Source organism: Oryzias latipes, chromosome 16 (genome assembly GCF_002234675.1).
Source record: "Oryzias latipes chromosome 16, ASM223467v1".
Taxonomy (NCBI): domain Eukaryota; kingdom Metazoa; phylum Chordata; class Actinopteri; order Beloniformes; family Adrianichthyidae; genus Oryzias; species Oryzias latipes.
Genome location: NC_019874.2, coordinates 18,972,471 through 18,994,559, shown reverse-complemented (window position 1 = coordinate 18,994,559; position 22,089 = coordinate 18,972,471). Strand labels below are relative to the sequence as shown.

Here is a 22,089-nt window from a genome sequence, read left to right as displayed (position 1 = left end):
CGGGCTTCAAGAGATTATTAAAGTCAAGATTCAAAGAGCTGCAGAAAATCCAGAAAGAGTGGAATAAAGTAAAGGAACAGCTTCAAAAAACACATCTAGACACATTTGGGAGATGGGCTGTTTTGTTTTTCTGTCAGGTTCCTCGGGTCAAGCCACTTCTGAGCCTGGACCAACAGAGGAAAAGTCTCAACTGGGCCAAGCAGAAGAAGGACTGGACTGTTCGCCAGTGGTCCAAGGTCCGGCTTTTTGAGGAAAGGAAAGTGAGCCTTTCATTTGGGAATCAAGGTCCAGTGAAGAGCAGAACCCAAGCTGCCTGAGGTCCAGTGTGAAATCTGAACCATGTCAGTCATGATTTGGGCTGCAATGTCCAGCACTGGTGTCGGTAAACTCTTTCTTCAATCCAAAATCACTGCAGCAGTCTAGCCGACTGTTCTAGAGGACTTCATGATTCCTTCTGCTGAGGATGGAGATGCAGAGTTTATCTTCAAACAGGACCGGCCTCCTGCTGGTTTTCCAGAAACCCTGCTTTTTCTGCTGCTGATTACCTGGATCAGGTGTGTTTAGCCAATAAGGAGCTTTAATGGCAGATTACTGGTACTTGGAAAACACGTAGAACACCTGCCCTGAAAGCCTGGATTCTAACATCCCTGAATTAAACAATGGCTGCTGAATCTACAATCTATGAAAGAAAAAAAATGTTTTAACTGTTGGACAAAACTCGAGTGTTTGACACACGTGTGCATGAGCTCATGGTGCTGGTGGCTGAGCAGTGGATTCAGACTATGTGTACTATTACTGCAGGCATCTGAGCCAGTGTGTATAGTAAGAGGTCAGCGGGGGAGTGGGTGGGTGGGGGTGCTCTGTCACTATTTGTCTCACAGCCTCACAAACCTGCAGTTATTGTTGTTTTCAGTGGCTTCACTTTCTAAGGCCGAGTTAAATCACACGGCTCTGCGTTTGCTCCCACACTCTCCTCTTTTGTCCACTCTCTGGAGAACATGCACTCATAAAATGCACACACACACACAAAGAGTATTTATAACAGAGCGGAGTGGGAAGGGAAAAGCAGCCTGGCCTTGAAGGGGATATTTTGGGAGGTTCAACCTTCAATCACTCAGGCTGACAGCTTCTTGGTGATACCGGGAGAACAATGCAGAGCTCCTTGTTTATCTTTCTCTGAGCAGTCAGTTGGGCTCTGCCTCCCAGCAGGGTCACAGTCACCCTGCATCCCACCAGGAAGGCAGGACTTCCAGGACAACACTGAGCGCAGACCACACAGCCACTTTGGAGCATTCAAATCTTTTTCTCTGTCTCCACTTGCAGGAATACACCCAAAACAAATTGGGGACATTTTTGGTGGCCTGCGTTCTCTTTGACGGCTGAAACTCCTGTAACCATGAAGGCAGAGAGACCGTGTGGATGAGCTTCTTCTTCTTGAGACTCCATAGTTTCTAAACTAAACGCTAAAACAACCTCTTCCGAAACTCCGGAACAATCTCAGACTACAGTAAATCCAAAACTGATGCATAAAAAAAAATCTAACTATGACAACATTTGTTCAGAGATTGATGCAAAAACATTTCATGTTTCCCTAAATGGATTTAGAAAAATATTTTTCTCTTTAGGATTAAAACAAATAACCCTGCAATATGAGCGTCTAGGCAAGAATGACTGGCTGCTGTAATAAAAGCTCATTTTTCCAAAATGACCCAACTGTAATTTTCTTTTTGCTGTAAGTCACTTTCGCTAAAAATAATTTCCTACGAACTCTGTTTGACTCCACTTGAATGAAGGATTGCTTTGTGTAAATGGGTGTGTGTGTTTGCATGTGCTTGTGTTACACTGAGGAGATAATAACGGTGGCGGGTGAACACACAGGAGATGTAAGAAAAACCAAGGGGGGGGGGGGGGGGGGGGGGTGCGAATCCTGTTATCTACAGCAAAGATTAGAGCAGTGTTTACTGGAAGTAACGGTCTATGTCATCGCCATGCAACTACTGTGCAATTTAGCCTGATGACTGGGAGTCACTTTTTATGTCCCAGTATTGGAGAAAAGCTGCAGAAAAAGGCTTTCAGCACAAAAACAGGTCATTCTGTCAAAAGTTCCCCTAAGAAAAACTATCCGTGCTGTAATGTTCGTCCTAAAATATTTTAAAATGCCTCAAAATTAAGTTCCATTCATCCATTTATCCATCATCTATACTATATTCTTCCCTCTCGGGGTCAGGCCATCCTGGCCACTGTCGGGTGAAGGCGGGGTACACCCTGGATTGGTCGCCAGTCTGTCGCGGGGCCAAAAAAAACAAAAAGCATTTTGCATGCAAACCGTCTGCAATTAAAATTACATTTTACACACAACACAATTTTCAGGGTCTTTAAGGTTTAGATTTCACAATATTCAAAAATATTGTTCTTTCCATTATTCAGCATCATCATTGTTAATAAAACAGCATATGTGCCAATATGCACTAAAAACCAAACCTAAGAATGAAAATGTGAACAGTTCAGATTTCCATCAAAGAAAAGTTTTGGCAAGTCTTATTCCTCTATTTTCTCTGTTGTTGTTTTTAAATAATGTATAAAAGAATGTCCTTTAGTTAAATGTTTGGTATGTAAATAACAAAGCTCTTAAGCACAGGTCTTTCTCCTCCAAGTTATTTTTCATGCAAAAGTTAACCCAAGTTAACATAAATTTCTGTAATTTGTTTCTTACATGAACTTGTCTTAAAATAGCTAATTTAGCAGCATTAGCATCAATATCCATGATAACTAAAAAACTTTTTTTTTGTCAAAATAAATACAAATAAAATCCAGAAAACATCAGTTAAGTCCTTCATCCCTGAATTTATTACCAATGATTCCAAAAATGATTTTGATCATCTTTGTCCTTTTAAGATGATGCTAAGAGGAGTCTTGACTTCGATGGCGAGCTGGCGACGTACGGAGTGTTGGGGGTAACTCGACTGATAGCACTGCACCGTTTTCCTACCAATAAACTGCCATGAAACGTTTTAACATTAGCTTGATGAGGTGCAGAAAATCGAAGTTTATTACAAACTATTGCCTTAAATAAGAATCGCATTTTGTGCAGGTGCTAAATTTTAAAGTCATTTTTTATGGTTTTAAATCCAGTCTTGCTGAAAGATTTAGAAAATAAAAGCTCATTAGTTTTGTTCCATGAAATGATTTCCTGATGAAAGTACCACACCATCCCCTCCAGTTTCATAAACACTTGATAAATAGCAGCTTTTATCATCTCTGGAACGTTGTGACTGTTTTGTTCTTTTTCCATCTTGCTGCCCCCTTTCAATTAAAAAGGAAAAAAACTAAAATCCTCTTGACCTTTACCTTATTTTGGCTGTTTCCACCAAACACAAGTAAAAACACACAGCCTTGACACGGCTGCTCCCTCTCCTATTTTAGTCAAATCCCCCTCTATGTCCTCCCTTTCATCTGCTCTTTTAAAAGTATGTCTGGTTTTCTACTTCAATACCACAACATGACTTATGCAGACAGAGGGTTTGCTTATATTTCATGGATTTCAATGAAGAAATTGCTTCTGAAGCTGCAAACTGATATCTTTTAATAAACTCCAACTTTTACAGCATTAAAAAAGACAGAAACTTGAAAAAATACAACAAAGTACATCAAGTAGAAGGCTTTACAAACCTTCAATACAAATGATTGCAGCCACATCTTGATTAAAAACTGAAATGCAACACCTTAAACATGAAGAAACAACTTTTTCATAAACAGAAGATGCAGTGATTTTTCCGGGACACGCTAATCAAAACTCGTCCAGATTGCTCCTGGAGTCTCGCAGCTGGGAGAGGGATGTCAGCACTTCCACCACCGGCCTCCTGCCAAGCTGTTTACCTCCTCTGCTCCGAATGTTTACTGTTCCACTCTCATTCTCCTTATCACCCACCACTACAAAAAAAAAAGACTAAAGAGATTTGTCTTCTAACTAATATCAAAAATATGTGTCTAATGTGATCCTTACCAAATATATAGTTGTACTGGGCAAGCTGAGCAGAGCGAATCTTCTTATTAAAGGTAGTGCCCTGGTCAGCATTCAAATCAACCATGAAGCCAGCTTCATTGAACTGCTGAACCACCTTAAAAGGAGAAAGTAAAGCTCTGATTAACATGCGTTACACTTTAATAATTGAGGACGACTAACAGAGTCAGACTAAATTCCCACCCTGTGAGCAGGTTGAAAAATAACCTCACCTGTCTGGCATATGGCTCACTGTTGCCCCCTGCAGGGAGAACCATGATCTGAGCTGGAGACAACCAGAGGGGCCTAGTTTGGGTAAAACGAGGAGTGATGAGTAAAGGGGTGACCACATTTCCTCTCTGAGAGGCACCATTATAGATGATTATCCTCTCCTCACCATTTCCCTCCAAAGTTTTCAGCCAAAATAGCCATCATCCGCTCCAGAGACCCCAAAACTGCTCTGTGGATCATCACCGGTCTGTGTAATTGTCCATCTTGTCTGAGAAAAAGGTTAGAAGACAGCTTGAGAATACTACAAAACCATTTGACTTCTAAACTACACGATTTGCCATTTTACTCTGTATTTTTATGACAAATGACATAAAACAAGAAAAAAAAACTGTTGGAAAAAAAGATGTCTGCTAAGTAGGGCAGGTAGAGCAGTTCTGCAGGAGTTTAACCTGCCGGCACAGAGCTGACCTGACTAACAGCACACCAAGACTCCTGAGCTGCTTTAAGCGCTTGCAGATGTAGGAATGTTCAAAGGCTAAACCCACTCACCCCACATACTGCAGGTCGAACCTGCTCGGCAGCTGGAAGTCCAGCTGGATCGTGGCACACTGGTGCTGCCGGCCGATCGCATCTTTGATCAAGATGTCAACCTGCCATAAGATGTGAAGAAGGAGTTCGTTGGCAGAAGGCTTCATGAGAGTTTGGATCCGAGACATTTTGCTGGTCTCCAAAGTACATTTTTGTGGACGGAGCTGGTCGCGAATGGATTTCTTGGAGAAGCTGCTAATGCTCTGTGACTAAGAACCTGATGGTGTCTAAGGCTCTCGGAACATATTTTATTAACAAAATTAATGAAAAAAGGCAAAAATGTAGGATTCTGTTTCAACTTTTACTGAAACGCGTCTGTTGATGCTTCATGTTTCTCTGCAAAACAAAGCAGCCTTTGTCACTCACTAATCTGTTCTTACTCTAATTATGTTAATCTCAGTGGAATGACATGACACCATCTCACTCATAGAACTGAATCCTTGTGCTGATTTTACTGATCTGACAGATGACAAATGCCCTTTTTATTTGGATTACTTACATTTAAGGAGTTAATGTTTGTGGTTTAATAAAAATGTCTATTAAAGTCTTCATCTCCAAAGGAAAGAATCTCATCTGAGACCATAAAATTGAGTCACAGAGCAATAGAATAACATTTGCTGATATAATATTAATTAGATTTAACTGTTAAGAAAAAAGCTCTTTTGTTTGACATTTAACAGAAAACTTATATTTTGGTTAAAAAAAACAAAAATGATTTTAGATTTGCTCATTACACTGCAAATTTAGTTTTTCTTTGTTTTTTTAACAGGAGAATATCACATTTAAATTTTGTGGGCAAATGTATTACTGTACATGCAACAGACTTCAGGGAACAGTCCAAAAACAAAAACGTGGCTTGTGTCGGAGTCTGGAGTTAACCCGGTTACTAACGGGTTACTAACCTTTGGTCCATAAAAGGCTCCATCTCCAGGGTTTAACTCCCAATGTTCTCCAAACTGCTGCAGACTGCTCTGCAGCTGCTGCTCACACACACAGAAGCACATCGTCAGAAGACGCATTAAAGGAACACCCAATGAAAAATTGTGTTTTTCACATGTTCTTGTAGCATGGAGGGCAGATATAAAAATTAATCTCAAATTTGCTTTTCTGAGTATTTCTTTATTCAGATTGTTGTGAATCAAGGGCAGATGGGTAAAAAAGAGAAAACGATTGTATTTATGACATAGAAAATATCACATCTCTGTTTTACAATGGGGACAGGAAGAGGGGTGGAGTGGCTCTGCAGAAACTATGTCCTAGAAAACAACACAGATTTGGGGGATTTTGGCTAAAAATTGCATAATCAGAATTAAAAGACCACTGGGAAGGCTTTTCCAACAAATCAAAAGATGATGGGAGTGGCTATTTGGAGCATTGCTATGTCAGCATGACCATTGCTACTTCGCTCAATTTCAAAATATCCACAAGGATTTAGAAAATGCGCAGAATATGCCCACCGCTGCTGCAGATTTAGGCGAGATCTAAGGACAGGGTTTGGGTTAGCGAACACGTGAGCTCACCTGCTCAGCGTTGTCCCATTGCTCGGGCTCCCCGAGGCACGGCGTGGGACGTGTGGACAGCAGGCAGTGGAAGGAGAACCCAAACACCTGATAAACACTGCGCACAAAGTCCAAACAAGAAAGGATCTCAACTTCTAGCTGGAGAAAAACAGAAAAAGGGAAAACAATGGAGGGTCATCAGTGATCAATAGAGCAAACCGTTTAAACAGCAAAATTCCAAAGAAACTGGGAAAATAAAGAGTGAATCAGAGAACAAGGATCAATTTGTATGAGAGGGCTTTTGGGATCTGCATGGTGGGGGTCAGGACATGTGTGCAGCTACAACAGCACACACCGAAGCGTCGTGGTCAAACAGGACAAAGACCCTCATTCATTGAAGCTGTGGCCTCCTGGAATTTCTCAGGAGATGTTTGTCCAGCCCACCTAGTTCCACATGTGATCCCACCATTTCATCTGAAGACAGACCTCAACTGAATTGTTTTAACTTTTATTTCACACTGCACCTGTTCAGTTGTGCAGAAGATGTGGGCGTCGTCTTGACAGAACCTGCGGACTCGGGTCAGACCTCCCAGAGCCCCGGAGAGCTCGTTCCGGTGCAGGGCGCCGAAGTCGGCCCATCGCAGAGGGAGTTCCCGCCACGAACGAACCCGCTGCTCAAACATGAGACTGAAACACAGGAGGAGAGGAGTCAAGCTGCTGTGACGACACCCGGGGGGCGTGAAGAGGGCGAGTGCTCCACTGTGTTCACCAGTGTGCAGGGCAGTTCATGGGCTTCAGGGCGAAGGTCTGAGAGTCTTCTAAAGTCACGGTGAACATGTTCTCACTGTAGTGCTCCCAGTGGCCCGAGCGCTCCCACAATGCAGTGCTGTACAGGGTGGGGGTCACGACCTCGGAGAAGCCTCGCCTTCTGTATTCACTCTGCAGGAAGAATGTGTGCAACAGAAAAAGGCACAAACTTCAGCAAAAATGCGTCATTGTTTGGTTATTAGCTAGAGTTAGAAAATCCCTTTTCTTCAAAATGAATCATTTCCCCAGCTGGTTTATGGGTAGAGGTTTGGTACAACCAGAGCCAGAACATGTGGATTGTGCAACCCCATCAATCCAAAACTAATTAGGCTGCTCAGCTCAGACAAGACCATTGCCCCTTCCCTCATATCCACGTCTCCCTAAAAAGGCTCACCTTAATGAAGTCAGTGAGGGTGTTGTAGATGTGGGCTCCTTTGGGAAGGAAGAAGCAGCTGCCTGGACTCACATCGTGGAAGAAGAACAGCTCCTGGTCCTGAGCAAACGCATGATGAAAGCGGGTTTGTCAAAGAAACATCCAGTTTGATGCTAACAACTTTCTTCTTTGGAGTACTCACCGTCCCAATACGCCTGTGGTCCCTCCTCCTCGCCTCTTCCTGCTCCCTCTCCCACTCCTCCCTCTCTTTCTCTCCGGGAAACGCCACACCTAAAAGACGCCTCAGATCCGAGGGCCCAGTCTGATCGCCCAGGGTCACAGAGGACAGCTGGGGTGACGAAGGAAAAGAAACACAGGTAAAAAGAGAATGTGAGAGTGAAGAATGTTAGACATGGGATGGGAAGCAGGACAGGCATTTTAGCCTCAGACACACACTGTGCCTTCCTGTTGATAATTTCCGGTCTCTTTCTGTTTGTCAAAGTCAAAGTTTGTACAGATGATGATCGGTATGTCTCCTTATCCTTATATCTATAAAGCTGAGGAAAATTTAAAGTTTCTTTCAATCCATTCAATCCATTGGGGTCATGAGGTTGCTGGAGCCTATCTCAGTTACTGATGGCCGAATGCGGATACACCCTCAACAGGTCGCCAGTCAGTTTCAGGGCCGCACAATCACACACTCAGATGCACCCTTAGGGGAAATTTCGAGAAATCAGTTCACCTACGAAGCACGTCTTTGGACTGTGGACGACAAATGCACAGAGAGAGCATGCATACTCCACACAGAAGGGTCCCAGCCGGGATTTGAACCAGCGCCTTTTCACTGTGAGGCAAGGGCGCTGACCACTGCACCACTGTGCAGCCCCACAAAAATGCAATGACACTCAAAACTATTGCTAATAACTTTAGTCTGGCATAGCATAATTGACTAGTGCAGTTCATAAATTCTTGATTATACTAAATAAAGCTTTTTTTAATAAGAAAAGACAAAGCAGATTAAGTGTTTTTTTTGTAGTTTAACTAGATGTAGTAATAGAGAATAAGCTAAATTAAAACTAGCAGAGTGGAGGGGGTCACACAAACATACCTGAAGCATCTTGAACACCTTGAGAAAGCCTGTGTGTGGGAGGAGGGGGCTGCTGCACACTGCTAAGCTGTCTCCACACCTGAGTCACACAAAAGACATGGAAACCGTTAACCACCGAGTGACGGCCTAAGAAAGACGTCTGCATCTGGCTTGTACACAACCTATAGACTGTAACAGTGGAGCCATTAGTCTGATCTTCAGCAAGCTGCAGCCTCAGGTCACTCCCCTGAAGCGAGAAAAAAACATTAAAAAATGCCCTGAAAAAAGACAAAGCATTCATTAGGCAGAATATAAACAAGAAGCAAACATTCCAACAGGGGGGTATTCCAGAAAGCAGGTTATGCTAGCTCCCACGGTAAGTTTGAGGCTAAGGAAGTTGATAACCTCAGCTTTCGGTTCCAGAAATGGAGGTATGTTTCAGGGTAGGTCAAGTTGCCATAGCAACTCATGCTCTGAACATAACCTGGTCTGGAGCAGGTTTAGTTGAAGGTTAGTTTGTTTTCAGAGAGGTGAAGCAGCATGGCGTGTCCATTTGAAGATGATTTAGTGGATGAAGAAGCTCAGATAATACTTTTTCCACCATGAGAGGGTGATGAGACCACATATGGATGTTGGAAAGAGAAACCTTTTTACTTTGATCCAACTTAATTATTTTCTTTAGTTAAGATAAATCATGTTTTAGTTAAGTCAGCTTAAAAATAACACATAGTTATCAGACAGTTATTTTGCTTTCATTCAAATTAATTCAATTAAGTAGGTGTAACTTTGGTGCTGCTGTTAGATCGGCACCGCAAGGAATTGTGGGATACCATTCCCTTTGCCTGTCTGGACGGATTTGGGTTTAAGTGTGGGTTTTTGACCTAATGTGTATAGTTGTATAGCTGTTTTACTGTGTTTTGCCGAGTTATTTTTTCCTACTATGCTTACGTCTCTGCACCATGAGTGAGAGGGAGGGAGAGGATGATGAGTTTATTTCGCACAACTAGTGCTGTGTATAGTCACAAGAAAGAAAGTTAAAGTATGAGTCATGCTAACTGATGGCATGATATATATTGTATATTAATTTTGCATCCTCCATTTTAATGTTAAGAAAATGAATATATCTGCGGCCTCAAACTTAGACATATCAAGAAGTACAATAACTTAAGATGGAAAAACGTTTACTTGAATTGGAGAAATATGACGTTTAGTTAGATAAATATGTAATCTTGAGTTTTATAAACAATTATTGAGTTGGATAGACATGAGAAATTAGGTTGAATAAATTTAACTCAATTCTTTGTTACCAATTGAAGTAATTCATTTAAGATGGAGAAGTTGGATATACACATATATTCTTAAAAGCATTTTGCGTCTCAATGAAAATAGAAACGAGATAGAAACTCTTAAGTTTACTTTGTCCGTTCCTTTTCTCCAAGCAAAAACTCTTTCTTGCTGGTGCAGCCGTGTTACTTTTTTGATGGTCATATAATATTCATACGCCGTCGTTAAAATCTCAGACTCCGCCTCACTAAAGTATAGCGCTCTCTTTTTTTCACCACGTGTTTCCATGGTGATTCCGGAAATCGGCGATCCATTGAGAATGTCTTTATGGTCTTTATGTACCTCCTGTGCACGTGCATTAACCCAGGGTTACCAAGTCAAGCATAATTACGCTAACCCATATCCGGTATTTTGGAACCCACATACCCAGAGTAAGCAAGTTCAGGCGGAATTCAGCCAGAGTTCAGGCTTAAAGTCAGGCTAGTTTAAACGTGCCATCTGATTACCCCCCCAGGACTACAATGAGATATACAGACAAAAAACTCATTATTATTACTCGTTTCCACCTTTTTGTTAACTATAGCTGTTGGTTACATCAAGTCTTTGCTGTTTAAACAAATCCAGCAAATGCCGCTGACCTGGAAAAGTTTTCGGAACTCCTCAATATTAAGATCCAGCCTGGACAAGGGAAGATTGAGAGCTGCTGCCGCCTGACATTGCAGCTCCACATCCGTTAGAGACAAGGCACTGTTGCATCCAAAAATAAGGAAAAATCAGTAGGAAAAAAAACAAAACAGGACACGGATTGTGGAACAAAAGCCTATAATAAATCTAAGCGCGTCCATCACAAGTCAATAAATATACACACATGGTACTAGAAATACATTTCTATCAAGAAACATCTGAAGATTTGTTAACCAAAGGTCCATAAAGCTTTTAATGAATATTTTACCTGTTGTCCAGCACATGATCACAGAAAAACCCAAACGCTGTTGCTCCTTCTCTGTACACCTCAGCAGCAAAAGTTCTTTCCAACACGCCACCCAAGATGCACGCTGCTGTTCTCCATGCTGCCTGATTAAAATATTAAAAATAGTTGAAGTGCTTTGAATATTAACTTCCTTTCAACTCCATTTCATTTCAGTCTCTTAGCATTTAAATAATGAGTTAAAACCTTTAAGAGGTTATGAGATTTGGGCTTCATGAAACTGTGGCACATTTTTAGACAGAAGTTGTATAATTCATTTCAAACTTACCTGCTTTCCTTCAACTGTGTCGAACCCAAGAAGCTGCAGTTCACAATCTGCCTCTAGAGGTCGTCCGAGCTCCCAGAGCTCCCCATTCACTTTACTCACCAGTGCCCCTTTTACCCTGCAATTCCACACATAAGGACAATGCTGTACCCCAAAATACACACCAGAACAATGAGAATATTGCATCATGGGTTGTGGATTTACCGCACACTTTGTGCCACTGTGAGAGGCGTGGTTACACTCGCTGTTCCCTTGACTGTCCGGCCATTCCCCAAATGGATTCTGAGAGGCTTTTCTGCGACTTCAGATCTTGAATGAGCTTGTTTTGACTTTAAAGACTCAAAAACAAGCAGACGCTCAGATGAAGATGGGGACACCTGCAGGAGAAAGAATAAGAGTCTTAATGGGTGAAACAGTAGATTAAATACATGTCAGGAAGCACAAAAGCCAAACAAACTAATGACCTATAAGTACTGAGAATGTGTTTTCAGCTTTGGCATAGAAGGTAAATTATCCAAACAGGAGGCTAGAAACTAATTTCCTTGTAAAATCTTAGCGAGGGATCAAAGGCTGTGGTGTCATTCATCTGTGTAACACTAGTTCAACACTCAGAACTAATGTCCTCTTTCAAATTAAGGATGGTATGTCTGTATACATGTTTCACTGCATCTAGTGTATAAATACTGATGGAATGAATCATTTTGTTTTTAATAATGACATTTTCTAAACAAATACGAAAAAGGAATGCTACACTCTTGGTTCAGGGCCCATTTTGGGTTCCAGTACTGCTCATGTCTGGATTTCAAAGTTAAACTTATTTGGAGTTAGATGAGGTTTAATTTTGTTGAAGTTAAATATTTTGCTTGCAAGGAGTAAAAAAAACAACAACAACCCTGCAGCTGCAGTTTCAAAACCAAAGAGTAAAGTTGATGTTAAAGTTTTTGTTGAATTTAAAAAAGGGAGAAGAAAAATAAAATGTACTGAGTTTGCTTGTTATGATAAATTGAATTAGCAGTACAAAAATAGTACCGAATCCATGCAAGTTTCTGTTTAGAGTGGAATGTTGTCATGAGCATCACAAGTAAAAGAAAGTAGATCTGCCTAATTTTTCAGTTATTAAAAGGCGATTTTGCAGACAAAACAAATATACATGAATATTTATTCAATTTATTGTGTTGGTATTGTTCCAATGAAAATGTGAACTTCCTGCTAATCTAATGGAGGAAATCTCAATTGTTAATTGTCTAATAATAATTAAAAGAAATCTGAACAAACTTCCTGTTTTCAAAGTAAAAGACGGAAAAACTGCAGTTTGTAAAAATAATTTTTAAAAAAAAGTCCTACCCTTACGAAAATAAACACCAGCCACAATTCCTACAAAGGACAGATATAGATGAGCATGTCACCCCACTGACGTAACAGTGCTGGAGGCTAATGCTACAATCCGTTACTGCTTTGCTGAAATAAGCCGTCACACCTTGCTGTAACTGCGGAAAGTCACACGTGCTGCCGACCCACAAGCGACCAACCGGACCAGCTGTGTCACCGCCATTTTCTCCCGGCTAACTACACGTTTATCCACACAAATAACACATAACTCTCCCCTTCCATACAGGCGGCCATAACACCGGAAGCATGAAGCAAGCGGGCAGGGCGACGTCGTGGTTGTAACCCTATGACGCAGCCTCGACGCAGCGTGCGCGCTCTCTCTCGCTAGAGCGCGCTTGAACACAGACGCTTTGCGTGTGTGTAAACAAACATGACACCACAAGTTAGAAGTGAGGTTAGTCAGACGCTACACATTCCTGCCACAGATATAAATCCATATAGCCTGTGACACTGCGGAGTGTTTATTAGAAGAACAGCGTTTTAATACAGGAAAATTACGACGAGAAACCAGCTGAAATATTGTTCACTTTAAGACCCCCTTTACTGAAAGTTGGCATCGTTTGGTTGCAGAAACATGTTCTTTGACAAATACGAGAAAAAATAAAATGTTATTTTTAAAAGGCGAACTTAACGTATTAATCCGTCTCGTATTTTATTTTTGTGTACATTCTTTTTAATCACCGCGAAGGGGTCAATTGCATACAACTGCTGCAGGTCAGTCATACTTTCTATACTTTAAAGACGTGCAGTTATTTTTGAAGTAGTTACTGCACTTCCGGGTTACGCAAATACTGTAAGATGAAATATCGCTCAAGTCCACTAGAGGGAGCAGAAGAGCCAACGCTTAAACATCGAACTATTCTATTAAAGTCACAGTACAACTTCTGACACCCCCTCTTCCGAAAATAATAATAATAAACATGGCGACTGCTTTTAGAAGTGTCTGTTTCTGACTGTATTCGTGTTAAGATGTAGTGAAAATGAAGGGGGCTTTCACATAAAAGATTCTAAGTTCACTTTTGATAGGGACTTGTAATTAAGCTTAGTATGGACTCTATCAATTTAAAAACCATAACATTTAGCTGTAGAATAAGACTTCAAATTGCAGCTGACTATTAAACATCAAACCAAAATGAGCCACCAAAAAGCTTTCAAACCATATTTAGAAAAGAAGAACTAAAGAAAAAAATTGCATTATGGGTAGTGGGTGGCTGCAACTTAAAGTCATTTATCCCCACTGGAAATTCATCTTTTAATCACTGACAATGGAGGTAAATAAGCATAGTCTGTGACTTCAACCAAGTGTTTTCTCATAAATTTGAGTTTCCTTAAAAAAATAAAAAAAGTGTAAAGCAGTTTGCAGCAAAATAAATCACATAAAAAAGGGGGTAAATAAACCAAAGAATTTCTTTGTGACAAAGCTGAGTCAAACGCAAAGAGGCAAACCGCGGCTGCAGAAATGTGTTCATCACACCAGAAAGGACTTGGACACTCAACGATCAGTGACACAACATCATTGATGAGAACAGCAGGTAAAATATCAAATACACACAGGCCATCAGCTTCTTCAGTCATTTCCACCAAGGTGTCCTACAGAAAACAAAACCCTCATTTACAAGGACAGTTAGGATGTTCACTGTGGTTTTAGCTAAGAAAGGTTGCCGTTTTGTCCTCATATTTTACTTTTGTAAACAACTAGTATGTAGTAGCTCCAACATGTTATTGCAGGTCATATTAAATGGTAACAGTAAAAATCAGCACTTGTGCCAACAATGTAGTAGCAAGCATTTGTTACATTTTTACAATGTAAGCTTTCACATTCTATAAACAAGAGCATTTTTGTTTAGCTGGCATTTGAACTAAATAAGCATGGGAGATGAAACACTGAACACATTAGAAGTGGGCTGCACCTCTTACCACCAAAATAGACTACATGAAAGAGTGCATACAGTTCCTGCACAACAGGGAGAATTCCTGCCTTAGTGTCAACTTTGACTTTTTTTTTTTATTAATTCAATGAAGATTTGAAAGATACAGATATTCTTCTCTTAAGATGGGTTAGGAAAGATGTGAAATTAGTGGATAAAAAAATGCAGTGAAGAGGTCTCAAACACCTGGAGTGTTTCAAATAACTATATGAATTTGTTTAAAGAGGACAATTTAAAGGGATTTAACCACATAAAGTAACCCCACCCTTGCCCAAATCAATTCAAACTATGGATTTTATTCAAGTTGGTACATGTTGAAGTCTCCCCACCGGTGAACTCCACCTTCCACTTACTGAGTATCTCAAGGGAATCTAACTTCTAGTCCCGAAACATGTTTATAACAAAGATCAGGTTACATTATCCTCTTCCTCTTTTGAGTGGATTCAAAAAGGAGGACAGAAGTTTGCAGGAAAAAAAAAACCCCTCCTCAGCTTCATAAAGCTCATCCAAGGCCTCAATCACAGTGAAGACTGGGTGCGTGAGTAAAGCTCATCGTCCTCTTAGTTCAGGAAAAAAAGGCTTGAAGAGAAAAAGTGGTATTAAATCAGACACTTTTTATATGTACAAGCTCAGAAATGTACAGCGGGAGGAATAGACGGGTCAGAAAGGTCGAGCAAGAGAAGAATATTTACAAGCCTGTAGTTCAGAGATAAGAACAAGTGATAACCTCAGCTGCAGCTAAATATCGCTTTAGAAGAATATTTATATAAAAAAAATACTATTTTTGATGCACAGCACACTTGTGGAAGAGGAAATTACTTTGGAAAGTAACTTAACACTGCAGTCACAATTTCTAAAACTAGTTTGACATTTTGGGAAAAAAGGGATGCCTTGCTCAGAGGAGACATTTATCCTTTAAATATAATTTAGAAAACAAAAGAGTATTAACAGATCTACATGGAAAAAAAATGTTTTTGGTCAAGTTCAAATTTAATCTCCACCCTGGTTCAGAGTTCTCAATAGACATCGGTTTTCCATATTCCAGTTACATCGTTAACCTCCTCATATTCAGAACAAACCATGCCTCGCTGCTTTTTCCCATGAAACATTGCAAGATGATTTGTAAGTGGAAAATCTTTCATTTAAATCTGGGGTTGGAAGCCAAAAGACACGATTCCCAAAATGTCAAACTACCCGATCCTCAGTTTTCTTGGAGTTACAATCCACTGCTTCACTCTGTAACTTAGGCAAAGTAGCCAAACAGGAAGAACAAGTTGAAATGCTTTAACGTGAAATTTCTGCTTGAACTAATTGTGTTTTATTTATGTTTTATTGTGTAGTTCACACTTTTATCTAACTAGCTTGTGTACGGTATGTGGAAAAATAGAAGAAAGAAGGTTTTTGTTTTGTTACATTATGTGCGGTGTAGCACGACTGCTAACCAAACTGAAGCATGGAGCTGAAATCAGTTATTTACACAGCCTAGCGTCATTTTAATTGAACAGAGTAAAGATATGTGGGCTCATACCCGCAGGGCTAACACACACTGCACTCTTAGTTGTGTGGCTTAGACTTCTCATTCGGTTTTCATAGACGACACTTCAGTAGCGTGGGGGCAGAAAAGGCCTCTTCTGCCCGTGGAAGGAACCTCCAGAGAATGAGGGGCCAGCATGTTTCCCGCCACGGAACCCGCCCCTGGAGAGACCTTGAAACGGGGTTCGGGCTCGCAGCGGCGGTCTCTGTGACGTGGGACCGGACAGGATTGGGGGACGAGGACTGGGCAAGTTGAGGAGGGGGACGGGGTTGGATGTTTGGTTGTGGGACTGGGCTGGAGGGCTAACGGGGGGTTTCTGATGAGAGGGGGCAGGAGCTGTGTCGACTGCAGGGGAATCAGGTGTAGATGGTGAGGTTGAGGAGGATTTGGGGGAGGAAGAGGAAGAGGGGAGAGGTAGATTCAAAGGCTCCTTCACTCTGCCGAGTAAAGGTGGAGGAACACCAGGAGTGCCTGGGCGGTGGAGTGGGGGTGTATGGCGGGGGACAAAAGACTCTTTAACAGTGCCGGGACGTGAAAATCTTGGCGGCTCGCCAAGCAGCGAGCCCATGAGAGGTGGGGGGGTCACTTTTCTTCTTTTAGGCCCCATGTGACTAAGATCTCCACTTTCAGATCGGACTCGGGGAGGGAGAGATGAAGGATGATCGGCGTGTCGTAACAACCCCCCCATCATAACTCCAGGGGGCACAGGTGGCGGTGACAGGCAGGGAGGTGCAGGGGGTGGAGGAGGTCGAGGTAAGGGTGGAGGAGCGCCAAAGAAAGGGGATGTTGGAGGAAGGTGCTGGAGGTGTGATGGAAGAAGAGTCTGCATGTTCTCTATGTGGTAGGGCATTTGGAAATGAGGAAGAGGATGCGGGAGAGGGAGAGGTGGGGGTGGATGAAGATGAGGCATCAGGAGATGTGGTGGAGGAAGAGGAGGCATTGAGGACATATCTTTAGTGCCTCCCTGTCCAATGTTAAGAGGATGAGGAGCAGGCTGCGCTTCCCTGTACTGTTCCTCTTCATACCACACTGAAACCCCCGGACGACAGTTAGCCCCTCCCCCCCGGCGGGAGCCTTGACCAATCACGCGGATGCTCTCTACTGTCTTGATGGGTTCCCCAGCAAGTGGTCGGTTGGAGTACCCCAGAGTCTGGATGGGTGCCCCCTCAGTGTGGGGAGACACCAGTGTCTCAATACGGTGGTACTTGCCCTCCTTCCCATCTCCCCCTGGAGCCTTTTGGTTTTTCTCCTTCTCCTCCATCTTGCCATCCTCAGACCCAATGCTCATTTTACCAGAACTGGCAGAGACTCTCCTCTCTCCTAACCCTCTGCTATTTCCCACAATCCTTTGCTGGCTGAGGTGTTCTTTCTTTCCCTTCATGTCATTACCAGAAGAGGCGATCTGCTTTTTCATGACTTCATTCCCCTTCAGCTTGGTGGTGTTCTTCTTCTCAGCCCTGTATCTGGAGAAAGACGAGCCTAAAAAGTTCTCGTTGTTTCCTCTTGTGGGGCTGACGGCAGCATCCCAGGTTTCACTGCGATAGGCGGTAGGTGAGAGGTTGTGTCCTCCAGAGGAGCCTAAAGATTCTGGCACACTTGAAGGCGTGTCCATGATCTCATCCTGGGTTGGGGTACCTGCCCCCTCGTCCCTTACTGGGGTCCCGTCAACTCCGTCAGGACTCACATCCCCCAGAGCGAGACTAAAACCTGGATTACCCTGCAAGAAACTGTTGATCTTGGATTCTAAGCTGGGAGGAGAAACAGTAGGAGCTGAGGGACGAGGAGGAGGAGGAGGGGGGGGTGGTGGGGGAGGAGGGGACTGCTCCCTTTCCTTCTCCCAGCTTCTGCTTCTTCCAGGGGGGGTGTCACGCTTGAAACTTTTCTCCACAGTGGGTTTGTTTTTCGGGGTGTTTGGGGTTAGTGGGGTTTTTACACTTGTGGCATCGGGTGAGGTACGGGAGGAGGGGGCAGCGGAGGTGTTTGTCACACTTTGCAAGAGAGAGGACAAAGCTGTTCCAAGACAAAATGGCAGAAAGTTATTTATAAAAAAATACACATTTAAAAAAAAAATAACCCATCGCGATCACTTTAAACCTAACCTGGTGTGCTGGTTTTAGACAAAGCACTCAGTATCCCCTCTGGGGTAATGTCCACACGTGACAAGATGCTGGCCAAGGCTGGATTCGATGTAGTAGCTTTGGGGACAGCTGACTGGCCAGTGGGAGTGGTGGGTGTCCCAGGAGATGGTCGAGGCATGGGGCTAGCTTCTGAGTGGCAACCAAGCAAAGAAAATAAGCACATATACAGGAAAACAATACTCAGATTATGGAAATGCTAGAAGTACCTCTTAAACCTTTAACAGTAACCTGCTATTTCCGATAATTACAAAAGACTCAAATGAAAGCAGCTTTTAATAGAAATGTTTTTGTATACACCCAAAAGCTCTTATTTGTATCAGTTTGTGATAAGAACTGGTTTGTATACACATTAAGACTTTATCTGTAGACAATGGTCCCTCGATATATCGCGGTTGGCTGTTGACCTTGCAGATCAATCTCTGTGTGTTTAGTACAGAACGCATTCAGTTTTGCCAGAGTTCCATAAATCTTTAATCGTGAGCAGATCTTTGTTTTCGTTTCATTATACTGGGCTTTTATTTCTATGAGAGTTTGAACTCACGGTTTAAACAAGAGAAAAGTGTTAAAAAGTTCCTTCATGTCTGCGAAAAGTGTATAAATTGTGCAATGAGGTATTTTTCAGCCTTCTATAGTTCTACTTCTTGGCATTCACCTATTGCAGGTTATTTTTAGAACGTAAACCCTGTGATAAACGAGGAAAAGCGGAATAACATTTGTGCAAAACTACAAGAATTTTCAAAACCAGCTACAACTGTTTGATGGATTTAGTTATAGTTTTAGTTATATAAGCATCAATCGCCTGGTTTTTTTTTAACAATTACCCCTTAAAACATCAACAACAAAATTTAGCCTGGAGATACATGCGGACAATGCAGCAATGTGCATCTTGAGTTTTTGTGCTGTCGTGTCTAAAATGTGTGAGAACAACATCAGCCGTAAAAACAAAAAGGTAAATGTATAGCTGTATATACTGTATTCCTCAATTGATAGATAAAACGTGCAAATAAGCCGTTTATCCTTCTTTTATCATTAGTGTCGCCAAAGCTTTTTGCTCATTGTCATGCATTTTTAAAACAAGCAAAATTAAGAAAAGAAAAAAAAAAAGAACACAATTTTTTTAAATATCTTGGATGATTCTTTAGCACCCAGGTACTTGACATAAAACTACCTATTAATGATTTATCCTGACAAGATTCAGCAGGACATAGCTGGTTCAGAAAACATCAAGAAATCTTCAAAAGGAGGTGTAGTCATGAAAAAACTCCATTGTGTTTTAACCTCAATATGTCTAAATATCAATTTGCACAGCTAGATTTTTCTGCAGTTTCTGCTGAGGAATCCTGTTTGTGTAATATTGCACGACTGTACTACAGCATGTGAACATCGTTAAAACATTTACGCTAACTTAATAAGAGTCAGAACAGCTAATTCTGGCGTGTGTACAGTAATGTTAGTTTGTTGTAGGGATGCAACGGTACACTTTCTTGATGATTCATTGAAACCTTGACCTTCTAATGTGATTTGCAATTTACAAAAACAACATCTGGTCGTCCAAGCAAGCTCACATTGACAGTAGCAAAATGATAAGCGAAATCCTCCAAAAAAAAGAAAAAAATTTCATCATGAGAACCTCCAGCACACCCTTGCTACAAATACTATGAAAGTGTATAGCTATACAGTAGATGCAGTACTTTTATAGTAGCTGCACTCCAAGAAAACAAATGGCATACTAAAGCTCGAGCATAAAGATCAGAGCTTCTAGACCTGGATTTTAATAACAAACAGGCCCAAAATTTCATTTTCGGATGCCAGAGAGCATTCCAAGACAGGAACCTCATACCCACAATGAAGCATGGAGGTGAAAATGTCATGGTTTGGGCATGCTTTACTGTAGCAGGAACTGACCAGCTCACCATTACACACTCCAGCATCAATTCTGGTGTATAAGAGGGTGCTTGAGAAACAAGTGATTTTATCTTCCAAAAAAATAATAATAAAAAAAGCTGAAGCTGAACGGGGACACTGAAACATGACATGTTCACTGACCTGGAGGAAAACTAAGAAATGGAGTCAACGCCCACATTTTCAGAGACCCTTGGATAACTAGAAAAAGCCTTTAACTGTATGTATTTAGTTACAGTGTACAACTAGATTTATGGTGAGGTATCCTATCTGAAAATGCTATAGTGTTCTTTTTTTCTTACATGAATATTTAAGAATAAAGATTACATGAGATCTTAGAAATACTCAACTTACAAAAAGCCTCAAGAAGCCACCAAAACATTCTCTCCATCAAACCCACCTGTATTCTTCATTGCAGATGTGAGTGAGTTGAGAATGGAGCTGATTTTCCCGAGGTCCACTTTAGCCAAATTCACTCCCAGAGGAGAAGTTGGTGCACTGGTAGCTTTGGTGGTTGTGGGAGTCACTGGGGTTGATGTGGGAGTAGAAGCATTGACCTTTGAAGCTTTTGCAGGCGTGTCTGGGAGTTTTGACAGGACATCTGGCTTTAAAGTCTTGGAAACGGCATTTGTTGGCTTTTCTTGCTTGTTAGCTGGACCTAAAAAGCAAAATTGCCACGGCTGATAAATTCCTGTATCAGACACAACAACTTCTTTGAAAGCGCTCTTTTTTTCCTATCAACAAGTTCTTTTAAGTGACTGCAGGTCTACACCATCAACTCACCGTCAGTTGCAGCAGTGTCAGTTTCTTCATCAGACATATCCATGTCCTCCGTGTCTCTGTTTTCACTTTGAATTTCTCCTTCATCCATCGCTTTTCCATCCAGCTCGGGATCCACCTGTGCTCTGCTGGAACCCAGTCCCAGAAAGGGAGACTCAGACCCCGTGGGTGAGGGGGCGTCTTCAGAAGGGGAAGGGACAGGAGAATCCTCAGGTCCAGGTAGTGTCGCCTTCAAAGAATCTAGTTTACGTTTTAGACTGGTCACTCTGTTGGCAAACGCGTTATAAGCCTGGAGAGAGTGACAGTGAGTTATCAGAGGACAAAAAAACCCAACAAGTTAGATGTTAAAAGTCTGAAAAAAAGAGAAGTAGCACTATTAAACAAATTTTTGTAGATTTTAACAATAAACAAAAATAGTTTTATCATTTTAGATTAGGATGGACACATTTCCATAGAAAACACTCACATTAGCCACAATTTTGACCTCCTTGTACTGTGTTTGGTAGAAGATGTCTGCATTTCCCAAAGCTTCCAGCAAAGGTGGACCTGTTTTCAACTCATTTTCCAGGAAGGTGACCAACTCCTGAAGCTTCAGACTTCCTTCCTCAAAATCTTTTGCAAACTTATTTCCCCCAGCCTTATCTGACGAGGGACGACAAAGGAAGAGTTCAACACCTTTGACATCTTTCAGAGCTCAGCACACTTCATTTAAAGCAGGGGTCCCCAAATCCAGGCCTCGAGGGCCGGTGTCCTGCTGATTTTCCAGAAAATCTGCCTTAAATGCTGCTGATTTCATGGATCAGGAGTGTTTAGCCAATAAGGAGCTTCAATGGCAGGTTGGTTGGAAAACATGTAGGACACCGGCCCTCAAGGCCTGGATTTGGGGACCTCTGATTCAAAGCTTTAGTCAAGCAAACAAACGCGGAGCAATGATTTAGAATTTAAATGCTATTTAAAAAAATGTATGTATTATTTTTATTTTGACAGGATCTGAATTATACTTTTGTTTACTGAATGTGCTCAACTTGTTTTTAGCTTCAGTAACACCCTTGCAGAATGCATTTGAGCACTGCTGCAGAAAAATACTTGGAAACCAAAAAAAAGGAAACTCGAAAATGGAGCAAGTGTTCTCCTTCCAGTCATACCAGCTCACTTAGTTTCAAATCATGTGTTTCTTTGATAACTGACCACCGACCATGTGGAAGATAAACTTTCCTGTGCTGAGTTTTGGATGTTCGCCCTAATGTACAAACACCAGGCCAATCATTAAAAAAAAAAAGGTGTTTATCTTAATGC

At 41.7% G+C, this 22,089-nt stretch overlaps 1 protein-coding gene across 4 annotated transcripts in view; it reads right to left on the bottom strand.

The window, feature by feature from the left end:
- Window positions 1-3,560: 3,560 nt before the first annotated feature.
- Window positions 3,561-22,089, bottom strand: part of LOC101157805 (threonine--tRNA ligase, cytoplasmic) — a 33,483-nt gene continuing 14,954 nt past the window's right edge. The window contains exons 1-19 of one of the 4 annotated variants that reach the window (XM_020710233.2): window positions 12,600-15,920; window positions 12,467-12,496; window positions 11,327-11,499; window positions 11,126-11,240; window positions 10,822-10,943; window positions 10,508-10,616; window positions 8,768-8,832; window positions 8,607-8,685; window positions 7,701-7,847; window positions 7,520-7,618; window positions 7,088-7,257; window positions 6,843-7,005; window positions 6,340-6,477; window positions 5,722-5,799; window positions 4,781-4,881; window positions 4,398-4,499; window positions 4,234-4,306; window positions 4,004-4,118; window positions 3,561-3,930 (exon numbers count right to left, since the gene is read on the bottom strand). In XM_020710233.2, coding sequence (XP_020565892.1) covers window positions 3,788-3,930; window positions 4,004-4,118; window positions 4,234-4,306; window positions 4,398-4,499; window positions 4,781-4,881; window positions 5,722-5,799; window positions 6,340-6,477; window positions 6,843-7,005; window positions 7,088-7,257; window positions 7,520-7,618; window positions 7,701-7,847; window positions 8,607-8,685; window positions 8,768-8,832; window positions 10,508-10,616; window positions 10,822-10,943; window positions 11,126-11,240; window positions 11,327-11,499; window positions 12,467-12,496; window positions 12,600-12,674 — 2,097 coding nt within the window. In that variant the 5' untranslated portion in view covers window positions 12,675-15,920 and the 3' untranslated portion in view covers window positions 3,561-3,787. Of the gene's footprint in view, window positions 3,931-4,003; window positions 4,119-4,233; window positions 4,307-4,397; window positions 4,500-4,780; window positions 4,882-5,721; window positions 5,800-6,339; window positions 6,478-6,842; window positions 7,006-7,087; window positions 7,258-7,519; window positions 7,619-7,700; window positions 7,848-8,606; window positions 8,686-8,767; window positions 8,833-10,507; window positions 10,617-10,821; window positions 10,944-11,125; window positions 11,241-11,325; window positions 11,500-12,466; window positions 12,497-12,599; window positions 15,921-15,967; window positions 17,984-18,072; window positions 18,241-20,413; window positions 20,672-20,796; window positions 21,083-21,259; window positions 21,436-22,089 lie in introns of those variants that run through there. The other 3 variants (XM_004078157.4, XR_002874912.1, XR_002874911.1) reach the window with 3 other exon arrangements.